General features: G+C 39.5%; 1 protein-coding gene across 8 annotated transcripts in view; it reads right to left on the bottom strand.

The window, feature by feature from the left end:
- Positions 1-26,072, bottom strand: part of baiap2b (BAR/IMD domain containing adaptor protein 2b) — a 65,321-nt gene that overhangs the window by 18,982 nt on the left and 20,267 nt on the right. For 5 of the 8 annotated variants that reach the window (XM_058406893.1, XM_058406896.1, XM_058406895.1 and 2 more), the window contains 10 exons: positions 21,422-21,483; positions 19,356-19,427; positions 17,793-17,933; positions 11,562-11,714; positions 6,204-6,434; positions 4,609-4,789; positions 3,762-3,963; positions 3,234-3,302; positions 2,816-2,990; positions 1,573-1,610 (listed from right to left, as the gene is read on the bottom strand). In XM_058406893.1, the coding sequence (XP_058262876.1) occupies positions 1,573-1,610; positions 2,816-2,990; positions 3,234-3,302; positions 3,762-3,963; positions 4,609-4,789; positions 6,204-6,434; positions 11,562-11,714; positions 17,793-17,933; positions 19,356-19,427; positions 21,422-21,483 (1,324 nt within the window). Of the gene's footprint in view, positions 1-1,572; positions 1,611-2,815; positions 2,991-3,233; positions 3,303-3,761; positions 3,964-4,608; positions 4,790-6,203; positions 6,435-11,561; positions 11,715-17,792; positions 17,934-19,355; positions 19,428-21,421; positions 21,484-21,987; positions 22,007-26,072 lie in introns of those variants that run through there. The other 3 variants (XM_058406900.1, XM_058406898.1, XM_058406899.1) reach the window with 3 other exon arrangements.

Here is a 26,072-nt window from a genome sequence, read left to right as displayed (position 1 = left end):
ACTGTAAGTGTGCTACAAAAGCACCAATAAATCCGAACAGAAGGATTATACAGCTCCTTGTGATATCTGGCAGGACATGGGGTTTACAGTACATTTAGACTCTTTTCCTGGCTTTTGCTTAATTCTTGTCCCTGCACAGAACTCAAAAGCTACATAAGGATTAAAATACAAAGACCAACATGGAATAAGCAAAAGCAAGGGTCAAAAACAAACACAAAATGGAATGGGATAACAAAACAAATGATAAAACAAAGAAATTTAGAATCCATAGAATGGGGTGTGAAATTAAATCCTGTAGTAGTTTGGCGTGTTACCACAAAGGATGGGGGTAAAGTCCCCATAGATGAACAAAGACATTTCTACCCTGCTGAAAATAAACGCCTTAGACTTATGCTGCGTTCATGATAACTCTACACCCCCAATCTTCCCAAAAAACAGTTCACAAAAACTTAACCATTAATCTGATTGGTCTGATTGGGGATTAGTCAGCTCTGACAGTAGTATTATTTGCAAGAGCTTGATAAATACATTTATTCTATTATGTTATTATTTCTATAGTAACAACAACTTGTATAATTAAAGCTTCAGATAGACAATTAAAAAAAAGTAATTAAAAAAAAGTCTAGGAAGATACTTTTATTTTAAAGTTTATCGTTGGAGTCTCCAGATCGTCACTTTTTAACACTTTCACTGTAACATGACAAGCTGCACTTATTAACTTAAAGAGAGAGAAAGAAAAGAGACAAGTTGATGTAGTAGTAATTATGAACTGTGCAACAGATTATTCCTGTTCAGATTTCCAGGTTTAGTTTAGTTCAGTTAGTCATGAATGCAGCATTAGCACTGGTCTAGTGCTGGTTGACTAGCACAACACTACAGCTAAAGCAGGTCTTGCTGGTTGCTTGCATGCAACCAGTATACATTATATTGGTAATGCTGGTGGACCGGCTCTGCTGTGTCATGGTGTGTATTTTCTTTTCAGCAGGCAGAATAAAAGTTTTGCACGACTATGAACTTTACTTCTGCAGTGGTGTTCAAACAAAGCTGTTGTGTTCAAACAAAGCTGATGTGTCACCATCATCATAAATAAATAAACCTGATGATATGATGCTTGTCATCTATGGGAGAGTAGGTTTTTTTTTTTTTGGGAAATCACTATGGTAAATAACTATATGGGGTACTCTAAGGATTTTTAAACCCATTTAAACAACAGGAGGTTTCACCCCCGTCTGTTCATCATGGGTTTGGGTGCACTGATCGGTCACCCGCCCACCTGATCAAGTTTTAGCCAAGAGCTCCACAACCTTCTATTACAGATGCCCGCTCCAGCTGCAGGTCAAGCAGACAAAAGTTGCTTGCCAAATTCATAATGCTTTGGATTAACTATGTGATAATTCAGTAGAATCAAAGTAAAAATTCAATACATAATAGAAAATGGGAAAATGAAAAAATAGAAAAGACTTAAACAGAATTTAAAACCTCCCTAAGGCATGATATGGTTTACTGACTGATCAATTCTACAATAACTCTAAGAGATCTGTAATTAAACTCTGTAATATTTGAAAGTCTTACCTTGTTGGGAAACGGCCCTCGTAGCTGTCGAGCCCTTGCTGTGGGAAGAAAAACACTCTGTAAATAATCTGCGTAATGATGCTGCATAATAACACAGCAAGTTAGATTCTCAAATCCTCAACCTCCTTTTAAATGTGAGGTTAAAATCTCAGAGACGCTGAATGGCCACTAGGTGGCAGTAGCAGTGCGTTAAATTGGCACTAGAACGTACACTACGGATGAAGTCAGGGCACATGAATTAAGCTCGAGCACAGTGTACAGGGCACATGATGACAGTCTGATGTAAGCTACAGGGTGTAATACATTTAAGCATCACGCCTCTGTCACTTAGTATAACAGTCAGACATACTGTACACTGCATATCTAAAATAAAGAAGCAAGCATCATTTTCTCTAATCCATTATATTAGGACCTCACAGGAACTTGATGTAAGCAGTTTGTTTTGTAAGCAAACTAATGTAACCTATTTGATTCAGTCAATATGATGAAATGTTCCTTTGATTAAAGATAAATGGGAAAGCTAATGTTTTGCAAAAAACAGTCAAGAATTAGTGGTATTCTATCATTGCAATTCATTTTAATCTATTGACTTAAACATTTTTCTAGGTTAACTAAAATATCTGTGACAATTATTTCTTGAATGTATTGAATTTTAATGTTTTTTTTCCACCCACATAGTTGCTTGCACACTGAAAGCCTATACTCCATTAGTCCAATCATCTAGTGGCACCTCTCCCTCTCATCCACTCTCTTGCTCATCCTCTCCCTCTCATTCTCTCTCTCTCTCTCTTCCTCTCTCTTTCTCCCCTCTCTCTCTCTCATCCTCTCCCCCAGCCTCTCCTCATGTGCACACACACATACACACACACACTGCAGGGGGTAATGTTCTGAAACGTCCTTTATGCTGGTGGCTCTGATGGAGCTCGTCCCCACTGGGCTGTTAAGCATGTGCAGACCAGCTGCATCTCACTTCATTTATTTTCTGTTTCATTCCTCGTGCGCTTTAAACATTTTCTGAGAATGTACACATGTACACAAGCTGTACGTACATTGAAATTAAACGGGTCCTAGCTGCAAACTGTTTCAGTCACTTGATCATTTTTTCCTAATAGACTGACAATTTAATGTGAATTTAATGTGGATTCACTGAGGTGCCAGTGTATTAGAATACTGTTCATAGAACTATTCAACTGAAGTGTGGAGTGTAAACACATTTATAATATGTGTGCGTCCGTGTATGTACCTGTGAGAATCCTGGTGTTGCCACGCTGTATGTTCTCTGATGTCTGCCCAGTGAGGCGCTCTGTGCGGCGCTCTGTGCCATTAGCCGAGAGGTGGAGCCGTAATCAGGAGATGGCAGCACCACTGGTTCCCTCTCTAGAAGATTCCCTGTGCTGCAGCTCCTACCATGCTGAAAACTACACACACAAACTTTATATTAGTAAACTCTCAATTAAACAAACACACAGCAAACTCACAATACACAATTAATTGCACTTTTACTTCATAACCAATAAATTAGCTCTGAAGAATTGATCATGTTCCTACACAAAGATATGCTCTTCTTAAAAAACATCTGTCCATATGTAAAATCAGTGGACTGTAAGCAGGTCTAACCTTACACTTGGGTAAAGGTATTTATTGTGACTGTTTTGTTTCACCTGACGCCGAGTCGGCTGCCGTCTGTCTCAGGGATCACTCTGGTGTAGGAGAAAGGGAACCATCCTCGCCTGGTGTATACAAATACAAATTCTACATCAAGCACCATTCATGTGAGCAATATATATATAGGAGTTCATCATTTTAGTTCTTGTTTTAATGACTGGAATGTGAAATAGAAGAAGAAAATTTCCTAAATCACAGCTTTAGTAAAACCTTTTATTTAATGACTGTGTTGAATTTACACCAAAGTGTGGCATTTATTTAAAAGCATATATTTAAAGCCTTTAAATTCGACCAGATTCGATCAATTACCCCAGTAATTAGATAGGGTTTCTGTGAGTAAACAAAGACTAAACACGGATTCTGCTTGAGTAAACAGGTTTTTTGTAGAAAACAAAAATGAATATGAACACTAAACAAAAGTAACAGTATTTTGTTTGAGTTAACATGTTCTCTGCTTGACAGGTTTTCTGTTCACATGCTTTCAGAGCAAGATGTCTAAATTATTTGATATATGTGCCACTCACATCCTCGTCTTCTCACTCTCTCCATAGTGCCACCCGTCCCGGGCCTCAGGCACCAGCAGTGTGATAACGTCGCCTTCAGTGAAGCTAAGCAGTGTGTTGTTGTCTCCGGCTGAGTGTGAAAAGATTGCCTGGACACGGGTCCGCCCATTCCTCTCAAGGCCAGCCGCCACTGAGCTCGACCTAGGCAGTGTCTGTGTCTCTGCTGTGGTCAAAGGTAATAGAGTTAGATGTCTAGAAACCCTAAAAAGCATGGTTGTTCAAAAGAAGGGGTGGCAAAGGGGGTGGCTGAAGTGGGCTAAACAAGTCCAAACAGCATGATAATGCAAATGTATACTATGCTATTTAACTATGACATAGAGGTGTTCTATATTTACTACATCAGTAGGAACAAATAGGGCTCACAATATTAACATACATTGCAAATTTCATCTGTTTTCCTCTAGAACATTGTGTTTAAAGCACCTGAAAATACCATCAGACACCAGCTGTGTCCTTCACCCATTTTCCTGGCTTTTTAAAGCCTGTCCTTTCTATTCCCTCCAGCTCTGGCCTGTTTTCATTAAGCATGTTTGGTCTAATATTGCCAGAGTACAAAAGAGAAACTGTCTTCTAATGTAGAGAGAGGGAGGAAAAGGTAGGAATGCTGCAGCAAGTCACCTACTTTTATCTGCAAATGACATTTGTCCTTACATTTCCTGTCTAGTTAAAGGTATTGCCTGTGGCTGAAGTTAGCTAAAGCTAACCCTTTATTGTGTGCATAAGAAGGATAATCAATTTCTGACTATATATATATATATATATATATATATATCACTGTTCGACTTCTCAAAAGGCTACATATGCTTACCCAGAGTGCTCTTGCTCTTGGTGGGTGCCACTTTGCGGACAGGCAGTGTGTTGGAGTAGATCTGTGTTGAGGCTGATTTGCCCTGTGCAGCTTGGCTATCAATCCAGTGCTGGTAGTCCTCTCCTCCATGTGCCCCAGCCGTTCCATTTAACATCGGAACACTTTCCATTCCCATCATCCTCTGGGAGAGGCAGCAGAAATGCGGCAGGTCATTACTGAGCCCTTTATTACCATCAGCATTATTCTTATTCAAAAGCTTCCGCTTGGTTTCAGGTCCGCTGACATCAACAAATAAACATTAGGCTTTCTCTGAAATAGTACATTTCTCCAGAAATGTTAGACTATTCAAACAGCCCTGTGGTTTTGTTCTTTCTGCTAAAATGCCATGCTATGACATAACCCAAATGTCTGAATAGACTTCTCATGTACAACTGACACCCCTTTTCACAATCCCTCTAACAGAGGCATACATTATCTTGTATTAAAGACAAACAGTACACATAAAACCATAACACAGCATAGAACTGTGTTCCTAAATTATGCAGGAAAACTGCTGTAGGCTGAAATATTCTGTCAGATTTAAGCAGTGCATATACAGTGAACAGGAAGTACATTTTCTCTTTTATAACAACCCACTATAAATAAAGCTCCAGGGTTAGTCTTTTAATATCACTATTATTGAGAAAAAAGGAAGGAAAGAGACAGAATGGATCCCCATGGCTGCTTCAAGTTAAAATGGGTAAAAGTTATGATTTCACTATTAAATTAAGGTGCGTCTAAACCACTTCTGCTTCACATTAAGGCCTTAAAAGTTTTGTGCAGGCGCAGCAGTAGGCACTTCCTCTGGGTCCACCCTCTGGTCTCCTCCCACCTCCCAAAAACATGTTGGCAGGTTGACTGGGTACTGTAAATTGCCTCTGGGTATAAAGGGTAAATGTGTGTGTGGGCATGGTGAGAATGGCTGGTATATCATCCAAAATCTATTCCAGCTTTACATGCAGTGTTCCACGGAAAAGCTCTGAATCCACCACAATCCTGTCCAGGATAAAGCACTTATTGCAGATGAATGAACAAATGAACAAAAGAAATGAACGAATGAATATATGAACACATGAATAAATGAAGTTGCACACAGACATATCATTAGACATACATGAGTTATCAGTATTTCTGTTGAAAGGATCTTCATTATGAATACTTTATATTTATATTCTTATGATAATATTATATAGTTTTCACTCCTTTAAGTAGGACACTATCAACAACTCTGCCTCCAACATCAAAAACAAAGATTCATGAAAAACTTTTAGTATACAAAAACCATAAAGTGACCGTCGCACCAGGCAGCAGGACTTAAATGTACTTTTTAAAATTGTTTGCGGCATATTAACGATGGAAAGAAACATTGTCAAACCGAGGACCACTGGTCAACGAGAGAGAAAGAAAGTACTTTAATCCCCATGGGGAAATTTGGTCTTATTAAATATGTCTTATTTAACTATAAAAAATGCATTTAAAAAATCTTAAAGGCTCTAAAAACCATGTGTAATAGAGTTAAACTTCTATAACCAATTTGAGCCACATCCTTCACTCACCTGTTGGTTGCCCATGAGAGCAGCCAGTTCAGGTGAAACAGGTAAAGGTTTGGCTCCTGGTATTGGATCTGAGATCAACAGATTAGATTTAGAGGCATGCTGTTGTCCGGTACCCAGTGTTCCCCCCGAGCTCATCTGCTGCGCAAGGTGAACAGCTCGGTCTGGGAGTTTATGAGGGTCAGAACATGCCTGCTGCCACATCGGGATCTTCTGCATCAGCAGGTCTTTACCCTGAGCACACACACATATAAATATTTTTAACAGGGCTATCAACTAGTGGGAGACATGAGTCTAGATGAAATGTGTAAAGATACATACAGATGGCTGGGTATAGTCATAGTCATGAAACATACACCCAATTTCATAGAAAGTAGAGTTTCAGTAAAGGAAGTCTTCACACACACACACACTCACACACACACAGTAAAGTGCAAGTGCGCTTAACTCCACCATTGATTAGAGTCTCTGATAGAGAGAGTGATAGAGTGATCCCTCTTCACCACTCTCAATTACAAAAGCACAGACATCTGTCTCTATTATACGCCTCTAAAACACGGAGGCTTTGCTCTCTGCTGTGCTACATTAAAGCAATGAAACATCAATCTTACACCTTAAGACCTGCTTTGTCTGTTCCCACTCCACCTTCACACACACACGCACTGGGCCAGATATCACCGCATTACCCCACACTATTCTTGGCTCCACGTCCCAGCTGGGCATTGAGACAAGAAACTCAGATCTCAGGAGCACAAACTTGCCTACACTGCAGAAAGGGAGCAAAACTGGATGTTTTACAGGTTGGCCATAGAGTACGAACATTTAATTAATGCCATCTTTGTGTACAGAGCATGGATTGGAATAACAACACCTGTCCAGTCACATGGTACAGTGTCTAAGAGCACTGACATCATTTTGCAGCTGCCGCCTCCTTAAAGAAGCAATTTATAATGTTTGCTGTCCTCTGCTGCCTGTGAAGTGAGTCAGGATTCAGTGAAATCACTGACAAAGCTTTTCTGACCTACACTCCAGTCTCACCCCCTTGGTTTGTACTACACATCGAATATGACCGAATATGAATAGATTATTCGTAATGAACAGAAATGTGTTACATGTATAACAGAACATATACTGATCCTTTCCCTTGCATGGCCTTAACTTTAACTTTAGTATTGAGACCTACAAGGAAAGAAGGTGAAAGAAATATTGACAGCTAAACAGACAGACAGACAGACAGACAGACAGACAGATTGAGAAACAGAGAGAGACCACCTACATACTCCTTCTCTGAGTCACACTCGAAAGTTCCCCCTGCTGAGGCAATTATCACCCACGCTGCTAGCCTTGCACCCACATGGGCACCTGCAGAGGGCATCGTGACCAACCTCACTAGGGCACTAATGGCCACTTGCGTATGTTTTGAGAACAAATGTGCAAGGACAAGGAGGGAGAGGTACGGCTTGGTGATGGTAACATTTTGCATTTATGGCATTTAGCTCACAACCTTACCCAGAGTGACTTTCACACTGGCAGTTCAGAGCACCGTTTGCATGAACAATTAGTAACGTGAACGCGGTAATGCGGACCATGAAGTGCACTGTAGTACTGAACCCGAGACTAACCTGTAAGAGATGATCTTAGTTGCACCGGAACAATGAAATATTTACACTGGGAAAATTACACATATTGAGAGATGGGTTAGACAGGTCAATTTTCTAGGCTCCTCATTCGGATTATTCATATCACCATCATGTAGTTTATGCCTCCAGGGCTGCCAGATTGTGGTATGAACAGTTCTAGTTGTAATTAGCAAATTAATCACTGTCCATTTGGTTTAATTTAACAATATGGCTTCCACCCCCATTATATAGCAGCTTATAAAATAGCACTGGATCTGGCACTTTGCATTTTTTCATATAGTGGCTGACAGTTAATTGTGCACACAAGTTAATGTAGCCAAAAGACATTAAATCAAGATCCCATAGGGATGTGGGCTATTATATCGCTCATTTAATTATTCATTCATTACTATTTTGAGTTGACGAAGTAATAAAATAATTCCAGCGGTTTTGTTAAAGTGATGTCTTCTCGTTTAAAGAAAACATGCTGACATTCTGAAGGATAAGCTCTCCAAGTATTTATCTGCTATGCTTAAGCTCACATCAGGTAAGTGTAAAATAGATTCTCTCATCAAGATGTCCATAATGTCTCTGATTAAATCTTTTTTTGTGGATGCTAAAATTAATCACATGTACCTGAGACATGGCTTTGTCTTACTTTGGGTGAATTTTTAGCCAGCTGTTGTGTACACTATATTGCCAAAAGTTTTGGGACGTCTGCCTTTATATGCACATGAATGTAATATGGAGTTGGCCCGCCCTTTGCAGCTATAACAGCTTCAAGTCTTCTGGGAAGGCTTTCCACAAGGTTTAGGAGTGTGTTTATGGGAATTTTTGACCCTTTTTGTTTCCACTAGAAGCAATTGTGAGGTCAGGCACTGATGTTGGACGAGAATGTCTGGCTCGCAGTCTCCGCTCTAATTCATCCCAAAGGTGTTCTACTGGGTTGAGGTCAGAACTCTGTGAAGTTCCTCCACACCAAACTCGCTCATCCATGTCTTTATGGACCTTGCTTTGTCCAGTGGTGCACAGTCATGTTGGAACAGGAAGGGGTCATCCCCAAATTGTTCCCACAAAGTTGAAACAAGCATGAAATTGTCCAAAAAATGTCTTGGTATACTGAAGCATTAAGAGTGCCTTTCACTGGAACTAAGGGGCCGAGCCCAACCCCTGAAAAACAACATCTGAATTCAATTATTTGGAGGGGTGTCCCAAAATTTTTGGCAATATAGTGTATATGACCTATTAAAAAGTAATTAATTAACCCCCTAAATTATCTGCTTATCCTCTTGGGGGTGATAGGATGTATGCTAAAATTGGGTTTGTGCCAAATGTTTCCTTTTCCTTCCTATTTCATGTTGAAAAATATTTTTAAAAAAATCATTTTAGAAGATATAAATGTATTTTTATTTTTTTTTTTAAATGCAGCACTTTTAGCATTGTGTATCATGAAATGCCTTCATGTACTGTATCTTTTTAATGTTGTATTTTTCATAATAATGTCATGGGCTAGAGTGAAAACTATTTATTCTCTACAGCATATTCAATTGTGTTAATGCAGCTGACTTTAATTGCTTAATTGCTTAATTAATTAATTGCTTAACTTAATTGCTTAATACAAGCTATGTTGTACATTGTGATTATTTATGGATACTATGGATTGTGAGATATCCATAAGCCAATTTCTTGTTGAACCAACACCTTCTGACCGATCAGATTCTTTATTCGCTGTGCTATAAAGACACACACACAGCTTTACAGACATAAATATATCTGTAGATAAAAGTTTTAAATAAGAGTATTTGGGAATTATTTAAATATTTTCAGTTTACTAATCGATAACATTCCATAGATATGAATTTACCCTTTGCTAATAAGAAATTTCACTTTAAAAGTTGATCTGCATTAAGAAATAAAGAGTGCTTCAAACACACTTCTCAGTCATGTCTCAGTGGGAGAAAACCTTCGTGCTGTACCCTTTATTTGCTTGGTCGGCCTTGGTGGCAGACGGTGATTAACCACACAGTAGTCTGAGTGTGTTAGCCGTGGGCGACGGTGTGGAGATCCAGAGATGATGGTGTCTCTGTGGGAAGAAGGTCTGTTCCTTTAACATTACTTTGTTCCTGAGACTTTCCTGAACTTTCTTTCTTATGGGACTTTTACAAAGAGAAAAAAGGTGTGTGTGTATATGTTAATCCATTTTTATCAATAGACTCATATTCATTAATATTCTCTCTCTTTTTCTCTTTCTTCATTTCTCTCAATCTTAAAGAGGTTGGGATCTGCCCCATTTTCAACTTCTTATCCTCCTACACCGCCATTATGTTCAACCTCATCTCAGTCAAAAACTGTACAGCCTCCATCACACCACTCTGTCTCTTAGTGTGTCTTCCTACGCATTCATGTGCACTCTTTCACTCTCTCATATAGGGTATAGTGTTTTTGCAGAAGTGGGCCGCACTCCCTCTCCGTCTCCTCTCTTTTCCTCCTCCAGACACCTTTCCTCCCACCCTTCTGTCCATCAGCCACATACAGAACAGAGGATAGAAGCTCATTCACCCATACAAAACTGGAGTCTCCCTTCACATACGCATAGACATACACAAAACACATCAGTGCTCGTCTTTACATTACAGCATGCTCACCTCTATTCCCATACGGACTGTATAGCACAATGCATATTGCTCACAGCACATTGGCAATGGTCCATGTCTATTCATCTGCTCTACCGAGTGTTTAATTAAATCTCATGCTCAAGGAAGGCAAATCCGCGAATGGAAATCAGGAGCTACTGAAAAACTCAAGGAAACTAGTTTCATTGTGATAATGTAGCCATCTGTCAAAATTTCATGTGCAAAGAAAACTTCACATATGCAGAACATTGTAAAGCAGACATTTTCACATAATTAGCAGCATGCTGCTTTATATAATGGTAACGAGAGGGAATTTTAAGGGCTGAAACAGCTAATCAGTGAGTATAGTTCTTAAATTAGTGAATTTAACCTGTGAATTTCCCTTTGGGATGAATAAAGTATCCATCTATCTATCTATCTATCTATCTATCTATCTATCTATCTATCTATCTATCTATCTATCTATCTATCTATCTATCTATCTATCTATCTTAGTGTAGTTAACTGTAGTATGATCATGTTAGTAAGCAAAACAGAATAGTAAAGAGACTCATATACTGTATGATATGGATACAATAGAGGATATTTACATTATGTGTGTGGTGGTCTGGGAATACCCTTCAGAAGTTCTATCTATAGAAAACCTATATATCAAACCTATATGGTTTCTTAGTTCGATGCCAATTTTGACCCAAACCTTTGGCTGTTTCACAGAATTCAGCCACAGCCACATCCAATGGGTTTTCTCAGACCTCCACACTTTCATTATTAAGCTTTAAACATGGTGGAGAATAATGTAAAGTACATATATTAATGTGCTTTTAACATATCCAATAGTGTCTACCACCAAGAACTGTTTTATTTCATCAATAATTGCTTCATTATCATCAACATTTCTTTAGACTTTACTTTACTAAACATGAATAGAAATTCTCTTCAATAGTAAAGAATAAAAAAGTTTTACATATCAGTCTTGGTAGTGGACCCTGCTGTATATTTTCAAGCAACCTAAATTTTAAGGTTCAATGATTGCTGGGTCGCCCCCTCTCTGAGTCATACAGCAGAAGCATGATGGATGAAAGCAGATGGAGTGACTGAACGATCCTCACCTTGGTGTGGTAGGTGTTGGTGCTCTTGGCTACGGCGCACTGGCGGTCCACCAGGAAGCAGTACCTCCTCCTTTCCTCAGTCAGGGCATTTTTGTAGCCCTCGGCGATGTGGCTGTCCAGCTCGCTCTGCCTGCTACTGATGGCCTCCACATACTGAATGACAGGGAAGGTGGTGTGAGGCCGAAACAAGACAGCCAAGCCTGCCTTGAAGCCTTCCCTCAAGACAGGCTGAGAGAAAGCTCACACTTTGAACAACATTCAAGTAAGCATGATGATACAAGGCAATGTGAACGCGCAACATACAGCATTCTGAAGCCAAATGATCTGCAAAGCTGGCAATGGATGCATTCAATGAGCTTGGCTGATTTAACAGATGACCCATAAAAAAAAGAGGGTTAAGTTGCACTGATATGGTCACTGAACCTTGTGGACTAAAGGTCAAATATACAGTAGGGTCCAAAAGTTAACATCACTAACGGGGACTAATTTAATCAAATAAATTTTAATCAAAAATCACACACGGGTATTATGGTACTTATAGTAGAGAACTTCATTCAGCAGAGTATATTATGCTCTGTGTTTAATTTTAAATTGTAAAAAGAAATGTTAAAATAATTTAAGATAGAATCAGTGAGTTTGATCCTGTATGATGAACATTCATTCATTCATCTTCTAAACCCGCTTTATTCCTAATTCAGGTCACAGGGATCTGCTGGAGTCTATCCCAGCATACTTTGGGCGAAAGGCAGGGGTACACCCTGGACAGGTCTCCAGTCCATCACAGGGCCACATATAGACAGACAACCACTCATACACACGGGCAATTTAGAATTACCAATCAACCTAATGTACATGTTTTTGTACTGTGGGAGGAAACCAGAGTACCCGGAGTAAACCCAGGCAGGCACGGGGAGAACATGCAAACTCCACACAGAAAGGCCCCTGTCTGTTCAAACCCAGGATTCAAACCCAGAATCTTCTTGCTGTGAGGCAACAGTGCTAACCACTAAGCCACCGTGCTGCCCTATGATGAACATTTCTAAACTACACTTCTTATAAATAATAGGGCCTTGGTCTTGGAAAATCAGATTTTTGGACTCTCCTGTATATTGAAAACATTTGACTGTTGATTGTTATTAGTAAGTCTGCACATGTATGCAAACTCACTCGGAAGCTACAGTGTAGTGTCATGTTGTCTTATGTTTTAAGTCAACAGAAAATGGCTGTCGGATGTAGTGCCAAGCCCCCTGCTACTCTGTTGGCCATAGCTCCTATGTCCTTCAACAAGGACACAGCGGCACGGAGGTCGATGTGTTCCAGCAACACATCAACACACCCACCCACACACACACACCTGACCTGAGCCAGGTGTAAGACTCATCCTGAGCCTGGATGAGGGTTACACTGAGTACAGGTATTTGTGTGTGGAATATTGTGATTCCCACCTGCTAAGTGTTAATGAACATAGCTGAGCTCACTGAGGACACTAAAAATAATCCAAGGTCATTATCATCACCATTACACTCCCTACGTGCTAAGAGATATTAAATCCAATCATTTATATTCACTCCCATATTCAACATGAGCTCTACTTGCAGCATGTAGGTATATAGTAGTGCAACAGCAAAGAAGTCTGAGGTAAACTCTAATAGAACTTTGGGTTGTCAATCGTTTTAAGGGGCTCTGGGATGAGATATTGAGGTCATAGGAATTTCCACGCGTGGCTGTAACACAAAGCAGAAGACGTCATGGGTCTTATTTACACAATAGAGCATGCAAATGCCAATGAGGATACTGTTTCATTCTGATGTTTTGTACATGTTTAAAATAAACCAAGCCCATGTTAACAATAAGACAGTAATAAGTAGAACAAAACAGAAGCACTAAGGGCAGTTTTTTTGTGCAAACGGCTACACATTATAACCAAACACTGATGTTACCCCCTACACTGTGAATCATTGGCCTCCAATGTAGTACCGTACTGTGGGTGATATTCAGCCCACTGTATCCTGCATCTAACACTTGGTAAGGATAATAACCAAGTGTGAGGAATGAGGACATAAGCAATACATGAAAAAAAAAGTAAGTACTTGTTTTAAGTTGGTATATTAAGGTACATCAATATAATCCTTTCACACCTTGTCAGTGCAGCTGTATGAGCATGTAAGTCTAGACAGTAGAACTCATGTCAGACTGCCTGACATTCAGACTCCACCAGGGAGCTGCCAATCACAGTGAGTGACTCAATATATTGTATATACATATATATACACTTACAGTATATAGACATGTCCATTACTGCAGAGTGCCCACTCAAAATAAGAGCAAGAGGCTAACTAGTACAGTGCAATAAACATAGCGAAGAAACAGAACTAGGGCAAGAAGTCCAGAAATAAAGTAGAGGAGGAGTCAAAAAAAGGCGAAAAAAAGGATGGTCAGGGTTATGCTGGGTCAACATTCTGTCCATTAATTGACTCATTGACTGATTCATTCTCCTACCAATATAGTCACTCTCCCTCCTCTGAACATGTCCAAACCATCTTAATCTGGCCTCTCTAACTTTGTCCCCCAAACATCTAACATGAGCCATCCCTCTGATGTACTCGTTCCTAATCCTGTCCAACCGTGTCACTCCCAAAGAGAACCTCAACATCTTCAGCTCTGCTACCTCCAGCTCTGACTCCTGTCTCTTCCTCAGTAACCCTGTCTCTCTAATCCATACAGCATGGCCGGTCTCACCACTGTCTTGTACACCTTCCCCTTGATTCTCGCTGATATTTTTCTATCACACAGAACTCCCGACACCTTTCTCCACCCATTCCAACCTGCCTGCACTCGTTTCTGTACCTCCTTCCCACACTCTCCATTACTCTGGACTGTTGACCCCAAGCACTTAAACTCCTGTACCTTCTTCACCTCTTCACCCTGTAATCCTACTGTTTCAAGCCTCAGTCCATAAGTGCCATATATAGAGCTACCAGGATATTGCTGAAAATGAATGAATGATTTAATAATATATTCTTGTAAATGAGTAAAAAATTTAAAAAGGCTCTGTACTGTATCTTATAATAAGAAGCATCACAGAGCCCTCTGAGAGACACATTTTCAGAACTGTGAAACGGAGTTAAAGCATATTGAATGATAAAGGCCAACTCAGCAAATATTTTACACACTAAAGGGATGCTGATGTAGCCGTTTTTGCTCTTGACAAATAGTTACCTTTTAATATACACAGTTATGTGGATGATGATCCTAGACCTCTGACAAGCGCGATAAATTTTACTGTGCAGATGTGATTTTTTTCTTTTTTTTTTTAAAAGAAACTATAAAGGATTTAAATCCTCTGTAAAATCTAATCCTTAGGCTCTGAATCTAGGTCTGCTTTGTTATGGTGTGATGATAATATACATGAGCTTCCACTAAAAAACATTTTGATTAATGTGCCTCAAGCTCATTTCTAGCAGATAACTGAGCTGGGAAGAGAGACTCTGGGTCGCATAGAAGTGTCATTCAGTCATTACACAAGAGGAGTATGCTCCAGCTCAAACCCCCACCCTCATCCCCAACACACACACACACAAAGCCTTAAGCATTGTTGTGTCATTATTTCTTAGAGGGAGGACCAGTCCCTCTTATCCTTCACCATGTGACCTCCTCATCAGCTCTACTGCTGCAAGCAAACAACAAACATTATGCTTTAACACACACACACACACACACACATACACACACACACATCTTATTATACTTGTGAGGAGCTTACATTAACATTATTATTATGCAGCTAATTAATGCTATATTGCACATATATTTATCCTCAGTGACCAAAAGGAAACATCCTGGCCCTTAGGCATTTGTTTTTTTTTTGAGGCATTGTGTCCAGACAAAGATTTAAAACAACACACAAAAAAACCCAATAAATTAAAAAAACAAAACAAAACACCACCTGTTTCCTGTGTAACCATAAAATAAATCACTCAAATCATAGGTTTCATGGCAAGTGTTACATACTAATGCTGATTTTCTAAAGAGATTAATTTAACAAAAAAAAATCATCATGAATAATAGCATTAGATTCAGATTTGAGTTTCAGATCATGCAACTAGCTTGTGTGTGTGTGTGTGTGTGTGTGTGGCTTAAATGTGACCAGCTGATCTCATCTGCAGCATGACGCACACAGCAGGGACTAGCAGCTTTGGCATGTAAAATTCATACACTGATTTCACACTGAGCAGTGACCGGAACACACACACACACACACATTATATATATATATATATATATGTATATATATATATATATATATATATATATATATATATATATATATATATATATATATAAATTATTCAGTGCAGATGTAACAACTGTCAATCATACAACAAGCTGAAAGGAAACATGAACCAGAGAGACATGAACTACAGAAAACGTCTGTGCAAGTCCATAAGACACACACACACACACACCTCAAGGGTTCTCCCAGAGGATAGACCTCAACTGCTAATAAGCTAAAAATAGCTGGGTTTTCTGAAGACCCAGGAACAGTTGCAAAGACCTGGCAGCTCCAGATATTGATTTGCTAAAGCTCTGCTAGCTGTAGTGCTGTTGGAGTGAGTCAAGTCCAAAGATCACTTAGTAATTACTTTATGCACACTACACCAACTGCTGATATCAGAAACTTTGGCCAAGCCTTCAGGAGTGATCCAAACTAGTAAACATGTCTGAGCTTGTGCTATACAAGATGTGTAATATTGTTATTGGGAATACTTCCACACACTCTTTATACACCTGTGTATCATTATGCAGACATTTTACATCCTGAGATAAAAGCTATCCCATTACAGAAACACGTCGCTAACACGTGTAGCCAAAAGTCAATTCTGTGCTTAAATCTAGCTAACACAACCAGTCAGGCCATTTAGGTAACCTGCTGGGAAGTCAAGGGATGACTATAGTAAGCCACTTAAAATAAACGGGCAGGACTATGCCAGTTTACGGAATGAAACAAAACTAAAGTTGTTTAGTTAATAATGAATACCAGGTCATATGCTACAAATGATTAGATTTTATATGACATGTTACAAAAGGGGCTTGAATCCCAGCAATGCCACAACCATTCATGCCCAGGAGTCTAGGTAGCACAACTGGCTGTGCTCTCTGACTACATAAATGTGTATACACACAGATTCTGTCTTTCTCTTTCACTCCGTCTCTACTGAGGATGTAAAAATCCTCAGATTTCATTGCCTTGAAATCGCAGTACGTATAAACCTGAGGGCTACTTGGCAAACCACATTAAACCACCTCCTCTTTTAACCTCCATTCTTTTATAACATGACACCTGTGGAGTGTTTCAACAAGCCCAAATAGCCCACGCCATTTACACGTCACACTCCGACATAAAAAAAAAAGTGTTGCGCCTCCACGGTATCATTAGTAGCCCACCCACTGATAGGGCAGAACAGACCCCAGGTAAGTGTAAGCTACAGCTCAACACAATCTGGTCTAGTGAGAGGCGTTGGTGTCCAACAACTGTTAGACAAAGCCACTAACCTGCATAAGCAGAGTGGGCCTGTCTCTTCAACAAAACAGCACTGGGAGTGGGTGGGAATATATACAGTATTTATACAACAGTAATTTCTTGTCCACCAATTTGAGTGGACAGGAGGCATTCAAAGAGCACTGATATTTAGTATAAGAGTGCTAGTGCTTTAAATAGATCTATGGTCTTGTATTAATCTTTTTCGATCTCGAACCCAAACGTCTTCAGTGTATCACAAAAACAACAGAATTGGCCTTGCTGTTGCTGTCAGAACTTCCAGAGCGGACTGTATCGGTCGAGTGGAGAGATGATGATGAGGCTTGTCTAAATGCCAGGGATGACTTTTACCTAGGTGATGAGACAGTGACTGATGTGGATGATGGTGATAATCGAAATGATAAAACTTTATAAACTTTCGATTTTCAACTGTAAATTTGCTGGGGTGTCTTTCAACCCTAACAAATGTTTTGTGTCAGCATAGCTCAAGATCTAGTGAGAATTTTTTATTAAATGCAGTACTGACATATGCTATAAACTGGTCTTATGAGAATAAACACATCCATGTTGGAAGTACAAATCCAGCTAAGAGGCCCATAGAGGCCAACACTTTAAAACCTTGCCCATTCAGCGTTTTTGGAAAAGCTTTTTAAAGCTGGATTGACTATTTTGAGTGGGTGTGGCATCCTTACCTGCATCTCATTATCTCTGTACTTGGATGCGTTCTTGCTGCCTTGCTGGCTTTTCCGACGCAGTTTCTTCAGCTCTGCCTGGCACTTCTCCAGACTTTCTCCTTTGCTCCGGTGCTCCATCTGGTATTTCTTCAAAGCGGCCTGAGGGACAAAACCACAATAGACAAAATGTATTAAAACTCTCTGCTTTAAGGTCCTAATAAGCCTTTTGTGTATCCACAGTGAAAAGTAACCGCTATGTCTCTAACCCTGCTCACTTTGCTCAAACACCTTTTCAACCAGTTCCTTCATGTACTAGTCTAATAGTCTAATCCTGCTTTATTTATATCTAGAAGAAACTGTGATGTCAAACTTTCTTACTTGGTCAGTAAAATTCTTTCTGATTCAAAAAATTAAGTAACATTTTATAATCAATTTATTGCAAATAGCATGGGATTTTTATTATTTTTGAAGTTTTTATTAGTTTTTTATTATTTTTTTTATAAGTGCTTAAAGTCTAGCTCTCAAAACAAGCGACATTTAAATGTAACAGGGACTAAAGTTGCTGCCTCACAAAGTTTAATGGACCTTTTTGATAGTTTTGAACCAAATGTTCAGAACCTAAAAGAGTTTTTTATGGGGTTTATGGAAATTTGCTCATCTTCCCAAATGTCCTCTATAATCTAAGCAAAAAGTTATTGGTTAAGACAGCATTTGTATTTTTTCGATATCTCTTCTGCTATCTACCTCCAGATCTTTCTGTTTCTTCTCACAGTATCTAGATTATCACACAACATATGTATCTGTAGGTCAGTGATTTCCTGCGTAGATTTCGGGTCACATGGGAATGAGAGACAGGCTCAGAATGTTCATTAAGGTCATTAAAATCATTAAAACTTGAGTAAAGATGCCTCAGTGACTGATTTACATTAATATGGACTCTGCAATACTTGACCTAAGAGATTATCCCACAAAACCTAAAGATTTTATGTGAAAAACTTCACAATATTACCTTTTTCCATTAGAAGTACAGTATAATTCTGCCTCAGCTGCTGAGGATAATAAGATTGCTTTATAAGGATGTTTAAGCATGGTTTAATAATCCCTTAACTTCTGTATGCTGTAAATTGGACTTTAAATTTGGACTGTGAATATTTGATTAAATAAGTAAGTTAGGAGCGCTTATATTCAGGAGAATACCACCGAAAACTAATATCGAGCCATGAAAAATAAACTCTAAATGCACTAATCTCTCTTTAAATATCAGTAGAAACTCTGCATGCAGAAATATGCACAAGGGGGCTCTTACACAAACACACATAAATAAAGCATACCAGATCATATAACACACACAAACACACAGCCTTATTAGTCACCGCAGTGAAAATCAAGCTTCCGTTACCTTTTTAAAACCAGATACCAAATAATTCATGATGAATTCAAAAGTAAGTGAAATCCATAATATTGGATTTCCACGTAAACCCACATAATTCAATACAGATATAATGGGATATAATGATAATAAGCAATTAGTCTGGAATTTGTTCTAACAAGTCTAACATTTTGTCTGGAATTGTTACATACATTTAGGTAGCGTGCATCCAGCTCGACTTTCTTCTCCAGTTCTGTCAGGAGCTCATTGTGGAAGGATTTCAGCTAAAAGACAAAAACATACACAAATTATGCACTCACTCACTCATCCACCCACCCAAACCCACTCACTCACTCACTCACTCCACTCACTCACTCCACTCACTCACTCCACTCACTCACTCAACACTCCACTCACTCACTCACTCACCCACCCACCCACTCAACACTCCACTCACTCACTCACTCACTCACCCACCCACTCACTCACTCACTCACTCACCCAACACTCCACTCACTCACTCACTCACTCACCCAACACTCCACTCACTCACTCACTCACCCACCCACTCACTCACTCACCCAACACTCCACTCACTCACTCACTCACTCACTCACCCACCCACTCACTCACTCACTCACTCACTCACCCAACACTCCACTCACTCACTCACTCACTCACTGGTAACACTGTGCTTTCCTGTAATCTGTCACCCATCTGTGTACATCTAGACTATTTTAGCTGGTACACCATCCATATTCATGTCTTTGTAGTTAAAATTATTGTAGCCCATCTGCAGCTTTTAACAGTTTCTGAGACCTTGGCCATCAAGGGGAAAGGTACTATAACGAACCAAATATATTTTGGGTGCTTGCTCATTCCCAGCACTGCAGTTACACAGTCATGGTGGTGAGTATAGCCCTGGGATGAGTGTATTACAGGTCAGCTGAAAGCACTCAGAGAAGAGCAAATGCCTACGGTTGGTTAGGATCCTACTAGGAAATATAACAAGCTATCCTTCTTACCCAGACTTAGAGATCATCACACTCATGATCTCCTCACCTAGGCATATACTGTACACTCAAGCTAAAACTGCTCACACCACTCAATCTAACATTCAATGCTAAAGTATGACCGTATCATCTGGACTTTAAACCAGCAGCTACTTTAGATCGATAAAGCCAGCTCTATGAGAAAGCTTATATCACACGGCTGTACTGGTAAAAACACATGCTTTCAGACGGGAAGACGGAGTCCTGCAGGATCTCCTGGTTCTCAATGTTTTCATTTTAGTTAAGGAAAAAACAGAGTTTGGTTTTTGTTTAGCTGGTGTCAGTGCATGACACTGAGTAGGAAAGCCCCCGATATCTTTTAGCCTGTGGGTGGATAATACTACTGACAGGCACCATTGTTCAGGTGACATTTTGAGTCGGCACACCCTTTTCTTTCACCAACTACTGAGCCAGATGAAAGCTTCTAGATAAGGTCAAAATAAAAGGATAGGAATAAAACCCCCTTGGGGGTATTTAATGGTGTTTACATCACTGTGATGTTGGATTCACGAATCTGATTGGTCAGAAGATGTAGTTCTTGTTGCAAAGGAAATTTCATGATTCTATTAATAATATTAACTTATACATAGATATAATGATGTTTTTAGTGAAGAGATGTTTAATCTGCATTTTTGAAAGGGGTTCAAAGTGTCAGGAACCTTTCCACCTTTTCACAATGGAAGAGTTTTTGTTTTCTCTGTAACATTTATTTGCCTTATAAAAACAGAGAAACAACCTGGTGATAGAATAAATATTTGTAGCTACTTTACAAGAACAAGAACTGTTAAGACTGATTTTTCACAATATTAAATGTAATGATAAATGGATAAAAAGTCCATCATTTAGTAACAAACAAAGAGGACTATGTTAGTGCCTGCAAATTTCGGGTGGAATAAGAGGAATGAAACACATTGTAGCATACCGTTATTAGAAAGCGGTCAACTCTGGGGTCAAACACCACCTTGTTGATTATTTTAACAGAACTATTTGCCCAAGCAGGTTTCATTTCTTACTTAGTTGCCATTAGCCATTATTAAAATATTAGAAAGCTTTCTGTAGTATAATGAACAGTTTGCATAATAATAATAATAATAATAATAATGATAATAATAATAATAATAAGAAGAAGAAGACTAGATTAATAGACCCCATTCCATTCAGTTAATCTCCATCAGAATTTAATATTAGTACTTTTACTCCATATGACGTTTCACAATAATACACACCATGTCTTCCAGCTGCATCTGAATCTGTCTGTGGACTTCAGCCATCTGAAAGAGTACATCCCCTACACATACACACACACACACACACACACACAGAGAGAGAGAGAGAGAGAGAGAGAGAGAGAGAGAGAGAGAGTATGTTAAAGCCCTGATGTACATGTACACATGCTCCACTATCTACATGCAGGAAACTCATGCGGGTCCACATAAACAATAGAAGCTGTGTGACACAAATATAAAAAGAGAGAGGAGAAAAGGAGGTAGAGAGAGACTGATTGATGAAGAAGCTAGACGAAAAATAAAAGACAGACAGCAGCGAACGGGTCTTTCATTAAGCACATATCAGATTTTGAACATGTATGATAATCATAGCGACAAATGTTTACTGCAGTAGCTGAAACAAATACATACAATAAAATAAAAATTAAAAAAACAAAGCAGGTGCAGCACATTAATATCACCAGCACACTGTTTGCATAATGTGATCATTAGTCATAAAGCAACACAGCTATTCATGCAGCCAGGAGGTGTGTGGTCTCAGTGTGTGAGGTATGCAGGGTACCTACACGCAGCTTCTTCTGATTACGCAGTGCATTGTAAAACAAAAAAAGAACAAAAGAGCTGGTTTGAGAAAATAAAACAGAAGTACAGTACAGCAGTACATCTGGAAGGAGACACTATGAAGGAGATAATATATTTCCCAGGAAGAATACAAAAGACAGACTGAATACTGACATACGTCTCCTTCACCTGTTTCCCTCGTAAACACAGCCAAATCTGCATTAATATGGACCAGAGAGGGATCTACCATAGATGTTGTCTCCTCCTGCAACTGTTTTTTTGATCCATTAGACATGCAAGAAAATCGCTAAAAAGTTGATGCAATTTTACCACAAATTCATCGTAAATATGTATGAGGTTAGCCCTTGGATAGCCTAGTGATTAGTGGACATATTTTAATCATAATATATAATCGAACTTCATAACAGATTAATGATGTAAATACATGACAAAACAGGTATATGCCAGGTGGTCAGGGAAAACCCATCAGATGCCAATTATGACTTTAATTTTCCTCATCTAGAACATTTTTAGATCCCTCAGCTTTATGATACAGCAAATATGTTTCACCAAAACAACATGTTTATATTTAACAACTACATTAAATGTAATCTTGTTGAGGCTGTCTTCCTGCAAAGATCATATTGTGTAAAAAAGCTAGTTCATCAAAAGGGGTCTGCCTTGCCTTGAATCTGGTTTATACTGGCTGTTAGCCTTCGCTCCCCACGTGCATCAGTGAGCCTTGGCCGGCCATGACCCTGTCACCGGTTCACCACTGTTCCTTCCTTGGACCACTTTTGATAGATACTGACCACTGCAGACCGGGAACACCCCACAAGAGCTGCAGTTTTGGAGATCCAGTCATCTAGCCATCACAATTTGGTCCTTGTCAAATTCGCTCAAATCCTTACGCTTGCCCATTTTTCCTGCTTCTAACACATCAACTTTGAGGACAAAATGTTCACTTGCTGCCTAATATATCCCACCCACTAACAGGTGCCATGATGAGGAGATCATCAGTCTTATTCACTTCACCTGGCAGTGCTCATAATGTTATGCCTGATTGGTGTATATGCACACAGCAAAAAAAAACATGTCTCCATGTAAAGGGATTTCCCAGGCCACCACACATATACACTCTTAGGGGGAAAAAAGGGACCCAGTCATGTTTAATTGCCTCGTTAACAAATTCTGTTCTCTAAGTTCTCCTTGGAACCTTTTCGGAAAAGCAAAATCCACAAAAGAGACAATAAGAACCCTTTTTTTAAGGGTGTATGGCTAAATCTTGAGCATTATCATCTAATCCTACAGCAATACAAGCTAAAACCACACAACATATGAATATTATGCAACGTTACAGCAGTGACTAACTACACTAAATATCAATGGTCAGGACAAATACTGATCACATCATCACATTAGAGAAATGGCATTAAGCAGTGTTGAGTCATCTTCCCTGAGGTGATCGTCTGATCCCTGTCTGAGTCCGTATTAACCGGGTTTTGGCCAGTCCAAGACGGTTTTGTAAAGAAAACTACTATTAGTAGACACATTATGTTATTTACACGACAAGGTGCTCACATACATGGTCACTGATGGACACACACACACTTCCATACACTCCCATTCACACCAATGTACAGCATGAACATGGGCATCATATCTCTCTACCTCCAGTTCCGGGTTGAGTCAGAGTGTTTGTTGTGTACTGTTGTGTGTGTGTGTGTGTTGTCTTAGTGCTAATGCAGTAGATATGTCACTCAGCAATGTAGATTAATGCACTTCTACCTACTGCCATCTGTTTGGTCCATTTCCAAACTCAGTCTGCCATACAGATCAATGAGACAGCCGTGCTACTGACTAATGTAAAAATGAGAGTAGGAGAGTAGGAGAGTTGCACACTTTCACAGCTTTCTGTCTGTCTGCCTCCATCTATTTGCTCAGGTCTCCTTACGCACAAAGCAATCGTAGGCTTGGACTAAGGTCTAGATCTTTCTGTAGGCTGAGTTCACAGGGCGCAAGCTGCATTGCATAGTGGGTTTCATAAAGCATGAGCCTGTGTGTTGTTTTATTATTTACACCAGGCCAAATCCTGATCTGAGCCTCATTGTACTACACATCTAATCAGCTCTAAAGCTCAGAATAAATCTTTGGCAGTGCGTGTGTGCACTTTTGTGTGTGTGTGTGTGTGTGTGTGTGTTCACAGATGAAGCATAGCTTAGCGTTCATTACTGGATATGAGAAACGGCTTTTTGACCAATTCGAAAGGTTTTGCAGTCATCTGCCTCAGACACATATTACAAAACACATACACTAAAAATCCTTTAAGACATGCAGTATGAGAGAGTTAAAATGTTGTTTAAAATGATATATATTTCTGACGTTCTGATATTTATATTTAACAAAGTATGGTAATAACACTGCTTAAACCAACATGTGCTTATTATTTACAGTTTCAGTGTATCATCTTCTACATTTTTGAATGACTTGCATCGTAATTACAGTTGCCCCCATCCCTTTGCGTTCACTTTATAGTACATATGGGAATTTTGCTGCCACTGGTAAGGCTTGCAGAAGTGAGCCGAGTCAAAAGTATAGGGCGTAATCCATTTCTGGACTTATAGAAGTGTGAACGTACAAAATGTCGAGAGCTCTGTCAGTCATATCTAGCTTTATCAGTGTTGCGCTAGATCCAAAGCCAAAGCTGTCATTAGTTAGTTAGTTGTAATTTGTTACAACTAACTAACTGTCAAAACTGTCAAACTGTAATTTGACAATTTGTTGTCAAATTACAACTAACTAACTAATGAACTTATGAGTATTTTGAGAAGTTGGAGGAAATTTTATTATGTGGAGGAAACCTATATGGTCATGAAGACATGTGAAACGACACATTCAGACAGTTAGCTGAACCCTAAAGATGTGCTTCACATGTCTTGAAATGATTATTTGATGATTGTTATTGAATGATTATTATACAGACAATGCAGTGATATTGTTATGTAACCCATTATTCAAATACATCCTTGTCCTATATACAATTGCCTAAACCAGATGAGGAATTGTTGAAGTGTATAAGATATTGTTCCCCAAAGGATATCGATCTCCTCATGGACCTCTGAGGCTCAAGGTAAACCTAATGGATTAGGTCTAATACACAGGAGTGTGTGTGGGGGTGGGGTGGGGGTGGGGGTTGCAGGAACAGGAAAAGCTGGGGACTTTATCATCGTGTGTACTTGTGAATTACTGTGCTTATGAGTACCACTATTCCTAGAGTATGTGATGATGGTGTGTAGATGAGAGGCTTTTGAGTTTAATTCCATTTCTTCCTCTGCTCCCATGGTTAAACCGGGCATTTACATTTACAGTATTTGACAGACGCCCTCATCCAGAGTGTGTACATTTATCTCATTTTTCATACAACTGAACAATTGAGGGTTAAGGGCCTTGTTCAAGGGCCCAACAATGGCAGCTTGCACACACATACACATATATGCACACAAACACACACACACACACCAAGGTATGCAACCTTGTATACCTTTGTTCATTGACCTTGCCCCGGCTGCCTTCATCTCTAAAGCAGAGCACTCCAGTGTCCTGCTTTTAGTCAGCAACACTGTGATCTAATTCCACTCCACCTGCTCCTCCTTCCCTCCATCCACTTGTGCTCTAATCCGCTTACTGATAATCAGCACTGATCACACAGCCGAGGCTTATGGGGCCTTCAGCATATTGTTGTTCGGGCTTAAAGGGTTGGAGCAATTAAAAATCTGAGCAATTAAAGCCAATAGCGGTGGCCAGGCGTTCAGCCAGCGATCGATGGCTGCAGGTCCTTCCTTCTGCAGTGAAGGAATGTGGAATGGGCTTCTTTGGAGGCCTGCAAGAGAATTCTGCTATTCAGATTGTCTGTCTCTTGTACACAGCTTGTAAGGAAGAAAGAAAGAGACCCAATAAAAGGGAAGTGAATGGCCTAAACTGAAATAGAAGAATGAATGAACAAGAATGCTCCAGTTCAGGAGTGGTCAGAGATCTTTCTTCGGCCAGGGACCTGTATAACTGTGAAAACATTCCTTAGAGCACACCAGAA

This window comes from Hemibagrus wyckioides, linkage group LG13, assembly GCF_019097595.1.
Source record: "Hemibagrus wyckioides isolate EC202008001 linkage group LG13, SWU_Hwy_1.0, whole genome shotgun sequence".
NCBI classification, from domain to species: Eukaryota; Metazoa; Chordata; class Actinopteri; order Siluriformes; family Bagridae; genus Hemibagrus; species Hemibagrus wyckioides.
Note: the sequence above shows the minus strand (reverse complement) of the source record. Positions and strands in the feature narration are given on the sequence as shown.